Source organism: Galeopterus variegatus, unplaced genomic scaffold (assembly GCF_000696425.1).
Source record: "Galeopterus variegatus unplaced genomic scaffold, G_variegatus-3.0.2 Scaffold5431, whole genome shotgun sequence".
In the NCBI taxonomy this organism is placed as follows: Eukaryota; Metazoa; Chordata; class Mammalia; order Dermoptera; family Cynocephalidae; genus Galeopterus; species Galeopterus variegatus.
The window spans coordinates 27,605-33,396 of record NW_007731542.1 but is presented as its reverse complement, the minus strand read 5'-3'; the positions used below and the strand labels follow the sequence as shown (position 1 = coordinate 33,396).

General features: G+C 35.5%; 1 protein-coding gene across 1 annotated transcript; it reads left to right on the top strand.

Annotated features, from left to right (window-relative positions):
- Nucleotides 1-1,272: 1,272 nt before the first annotated feature.
- Nucleotides 1,273-2,277, top strand: LOC103604840 (olfactory receptor 5A1-like). Its single transcript, XM_008589420.1, has one exon. It carries the CDS (start codon nt 1,273-1,275, stop codon nt 2,275-2,277), a length of 1,005 nt encoding a protein of 334 aa, XP_008587642.1.
- Nucleotides 2,278-5,792: the final 3,515 nt, after the last annotated feature.

Below are 5,792 nucleotides of genomic sequence, written 5' to 3'. Positions count from 1 at the left end.
TGATCTAAATAAAAATGTGTTTAAGTTATGGGATGTTCCGATGACTGCTTAGAGAAAGTGACAGCTATAGAATCACCAAAAGAACACATAGTGATTGATATAAAAAAAATCTTTCCTTTAGTTACCATTTGGCCTGAACGTTAGTGCTTGGCTTTCCCTGGACTGTCTTCAGTGTGAAAAAACATACAAACTTTCCCAAATCCTGCCTCAGTTTTCTAATCCCCATGTAATTGTCTAAGTATCTTAAACTTTATACGAGTTCAGGTCACTCACACTTGTACAAGAAAAATTATTAAGTTGGGCACCAAGGATAGACATAAAGGTAATTCAGAATAGTAATAATAATAATAATAATAATAACCCAAAACAAAACAAAAAAGCTATATTCAGAGGTAGAAGTGGTTGTAGTTTTCTGGGTACAGGGTTAAGAGATTACAAAAGCTTTTTAAAAGTGTCACTGACCCAAAGAAGATTAAGAATCTCTGTCCTAGAAAACATACCTCACTAATATCTCTGATTTGAGAAAAGGAAAATACACACATGCAAGGAAGGAGCATCATGGATCTTTCAACCATCTACTATTTAATTTCTCAGGGGCTTTCCTGGAGTCATTAAGTTGGTTAAGTCACATCCGATTCCAAGCTGTTTCTTACTGTGTGATTTAAGCGACCCTCCTCCTACATTATTCTTTCATCTCTCCAGGGTTTCTGATAGCAGAAAGGCAGTTACAGAATTATCAGTACTCCCTGATTTTCCATTAATTGAATGTAAGTTCTCAAAGATATTTTAAAGATCACCTAAAGATATTTTAAACAGCATCCTCATTATACACAGGAGGCCCAGCATAATTCAGGGGTTCTGCAAAGCACTGAGTGAATAGCACATTCATGTCCGAGTTGAATTGTCCTGTTTCACCATGTAGAAAAATGACATTATATTCCTCATTTGGCCTATCTCAAAAGTCTCGTATATTTGCAAAATATGGCATGAGAATACAAAAAATTAAGATATTTTATGTGGTATCATACTAATGATGTTTTACTGTCTATAGTCAACATAGGCAGAATGATAATATTTATTAAAGAGAACTATTTAGTTATGTTTGGTGAACATACATGGATAGCACAAACTCACTCTTCCTCAATTATTTAAGGCTATATATATTGCCAACAGCATGATGGAAAAAAAATTCAGTGTATTTTTTTTCTTTTTTGAGAATAAAATCATTTGCTTCTCTCACCTTTTTCCCCGCAGGTGGCATCACGCAGATCTATGGAAGGGGATAGAAACCACACCTCTGTGGCCATGTTTATTCTCCTGGGACTTTCAGATGAAAAAGAGCTGCAGCTCATCCTCTTTCCAGTCTTCCTGGGCATCTACCTTGTGACCCTCATCTGGAACCTGGGTCTTATCATTCTCATCATGATCAACTCTAACCTGCACACACCCATGTACTTTTTCCTCAGTTCCCTGTCATTTATAGACATCTGCTGTTCAACTTCCATCAGCCCAAGGATGCTGTCAGACTTGTTACGAGCTGAGAAAACAATTTCCTTTGTGGCCTGTGCCACTCAGCTTTTTGTTGCTGCCTTGATGGGTATGGCTGAGTGCTGCCTCTTGGCCACCATGGCCTATGACAGATATGTCGCCATCGGTAGCCCTCTGCAGTACTCTGCCCTCATGGTCCCTGGCCGCTGTTGGAAGTTAATTGCTGCGGCTTATGGGACTGGTTTTCTCAGTAGCTTATTTGAAACAGTCTCTTGTTTTCATCTCTACTACTGTGGGCCAAATATCATTCAACATTTCTTCTGTGATGTACCTCAGGTTATTACTTTGTCTTGCTCCAATCCCTTCATGTGCCAAATGATTGTTTTTCTTTTAGCTATTACTGTGGGGTTGGGTTCTTTGCTTTTTATCCTCTTATCCTATGGTTTCATTGCAGCTTCCATCCTGAAAATATCCTCAGTGAAAGGAAGTGCCAAGGCCTTCAACACCTGTGCCTCCCACCTGGCCACTGTGACACTGTACTATGGCACAGGCCTCACTGTGTACATGCATCCTGGCTCTAGCCACTCCGTGAAGCACAAAGTTCTGTCTGTTTTTTATCTTTTCTTTGTCCCCATGTTAAACCCTCTGATCTACAGTCTTAGGAACAAGGACATCAAAGAGGCCCTTAAAGGGGTGACAAAGACGTTGCATATCTACCTCAGCACGAATAACTTTTGGACAGCTTTTATTATTACTGTAAGAAAGATGGAAGTAAGAATAGTTAAGTGAACTTTTCAGAACACAAGCATAGCTAAGTAAAGAAAAGTGTGAATCTGGCTTCCTTGATTTTTGGTGCCATTGTGTTTACCTGCCCCTACCAAGTGATCTTTCTCATGAAGTGCCACTGACATTAAATGCCATTTAGAAAGTCAGTTTTTGTGATCAGAATCCAGGTAGATTAATCCCTAAAACTGATTATGTTTTTGAGAATAGAGATGCTGATATATACTATACATGTAGAGAAGTGACAAGAACCCAGGATGCTGCACATCCTATTCTTTTCTTCACACTGTTGTTTATTTTTCCTTTTAAATATCTACTTATATTCCAATAAAAACAATACCAAATGTGTGCATAAAATTAAATGTATAATTATTAAAAACATTTTTTAGTTTATTTTTGATTTGAAGCATAATTATTTATACTAATTTATGAGGTACAGAATTTGCCCAGAATTTATGTACAATATATGATGATGGAATCAATATTATTGGCATGTTCATTATTACAAGTAAAGGTTATTCTTTGTGTCCCTTACCCAGTTACTCCCTAACCTTCTCTCCCTTTTCCACCTCTGTTAATGATAGGTTTATTCTCTCCTTCAGGAATTTCAACATTTTATTGTGGTCTTTCTTTATTTCTTAGCTCCATTTTATGAATGAGGACATGCGGTATTTCCCTTTCTGTGCCTGGCTTAATTTTAAACATATTCCAATTATGTTTAATTACTAAAAGTAATTTTCTCTAAGCTCATACATATTGCTACGAGTGGAAGAATTTCATTCTTTTTTATGGCTAAGTAGTATTCCATTATGTATGTATACCACATTTTCCTTATCTAGTCATCCATTGACAGATATTTAGGTTGGCTCCATATCTTGGCTATTGTAAGTAGAACTGTGATGAACATGGAAGTACAGGTATCCCTTCATCATGATGGTTTGCACTTTTAAAAAAATATACCTAGAAGTGGGATTGCGGGATTATATGGAAGTTTTATCTGTAGTTATTTGAGAAACATCCATAATGTTTTCCATAATGACTGTAGTAATTTACTGTCCAACTAACAGGGTAAAAGAGATCCTTTTTCTCCACATCCTTGCCAGCATTTGTTATTCTCAGTTACTTAGATAATAGCCAGTCTAGACAGGTTAAGATGATATCTCAGTGTGGTTTTGATTGCATTTCCTTGATGATCAGTTATGTTGAGTTTTTTTCCACATACCTATTGCTCCTTTGTCTTCCTTTGATAAATGTCTATTCAGCTCCTTTATCCATTTTTAAATTGATTTATTTGTTTTTCTACTGTGAAGTGTTTGATTTCCTTCCACATTCTGGATATGAACTCATTCTTGTACAGTTTGCAAATATTTTCTCCCATTATTTATGTTGTATTTTCAGTGTGTTGATTATTTCCTTTGCTGAACAGTACCTTTATAGTGTGATAAAATCCCATTTTGTTATTTTGTTGATTGTGCTTTTGTGATCTTATGCATAAATCTTTGACATTCCTACATCCTGAAGCGTTTCTCTATTTTTTCATTTAAGAGTTTTATATTTTCAGGTATTACACTTAAGTATTTAACCCGTTTTGTGTTGATTTCTCTGTTTTTTCATTTAAGAGTTTTATATTTTCAGGTATTACACTTAAGTATTTAACCTGTTTTGTGTTGATTTTAGTATATGGTAAGAAGTATGGATCTCATTTCAGTCTTCTCCACATGGATAACCAAAGAGTTGAAAGATATCTAAAATGAGAAGTACACAATACTGCTCAGAGAAATTAAATGACACCAAAATATGGAAAGATATTCTATGTTCATTGGTTTGAAGAATTAATGTGGTGAAAATGTCAGTACTACTGAAAGCTATCTACAGATTCAATGCAGTCTTTTCAAAGTACCAATGGCATCCTTCACAGAAATAAAGAAAATAATCCCTAAATTCATATGGACCAACGAAAGACCATAAATAACCAAAGAAATTCTGAACCAAAACAAAACAAAACAAAACAAAACAAAACAAAAAACCCTAGAGGCATTACACTACTTTACTTAAACCTATAATACAAATTTATAGGAACCAAAGTAGCATTGTACTGCCGTAAAAACAGACACATGGATGAATGGTACAGAATAGAGATCCCTGAAATCAACCCGGGTACTTACAGCCAACTGATCTTTTACAAAGACACCAGGAACAGACACTGGAGAAAGGACAGGCTCTTCAGTAATTAGTGTGGGAAAACTGAAAATTAAAAATAATCTTAAAAAATATTCTATTGCAATGGCCTCAACCAGAGACATACAAAAAAAAGTCAGTGAGAGAGAGAACAAGAGAAGAGAGAAGAAAAGAAGAAGAAAGAGAGAGAAAGAGAGAGCGAGAGAGAGAGAGGGGGGAGAGTTTATGGGGGGGCAGTGTTTATCCGTGTTTACACCCCAAAAACCTTGCTCCTTCCACTCTACCCTTGACCCTGTAGAAGGAAGTAATTTGTGAAAAAGGAATGGGGAGAAAGAATGGTAGAAGGAAGGGGACACTTTTAAGTCAATTTGTGGCCATATTCCTTGAAGCTACAAAGAAGTTAAAGTCAGCAATTTCTGGGTATAGATGAGCCTGGAGCATGCTCGACGGTAGCTTCCTAGAGTCCATGCAAGGCTTCAGAAATGATGGCTGTCCTGTGTGCCTAGGAAGGCAGGACCAAAGTCCCAGAGACCTGAGCCTCAATACAATAGAAAATACAACACAACAGAAAAAATAAAATAATAATGCTTGTTATTTGAAAAAATAAGCAATATTGAGAAACCCATAAATAGACTACTTAAGAAAAGAAGACTCAAATAAATGAAATCAGAAATAAAAGAGAAGATATTACAACTGGTAACACAGATATAAGAGTGTCATGAGACTACTACGAATGAGTATATGCTAATAAATTGAACAATCTTGCAAAAGAGATAAATTTCTAAAACTACATAACCTACCAAGAGTGAGTCACAAAGAAACTGTAAATCTAAAAGAAAGTAAGGAGATGTAATAAGTATTTAAAAGTCTCCCATCAGAAAAAAGCCCAGGACTAGATGGCCTCCTGTCTGAATTCTACCAAACTTTTAAAGAAAAAGTAATACCAAATTTTCTCAAAATATTCCAAAAAGTCAAAGAGAAGAGAATACACTCAAACTCATTTAAAAAGACAAGATCACCCCCAATACTAAAGAAAAAAAGACACAGATAAAGAAAACTAAAGGCCAACATCAGTGATGAACATAGATGCAAATTTCCTCAACAAAATTCTAGTGAACTATATACAGAAGTTCATTAAAAGGATGATTCACCATGTTCAAGTAGGATTTATTACTGGGATACAAGTTTGGTTCAACATACACAAATCAATAAATGTTATCTACCACATTAACAAAATGAAAGACAAAAACCACATGATCATCTCCATAGATGTAGACAAAATTTTTACAAAATTCAACATCTTTTCATGATAAAAGCTCACAACACATTAGGCATAAAAGGAA

Coding starts and splice junctions, on each gene's coding strand:
- LOC103604840 (XM_008589420.1), top strand. CDS start 1,273: ATGGAAGGGGATAGAAACCACACCTCTGTGGCCATGTTTATTCTCCTG.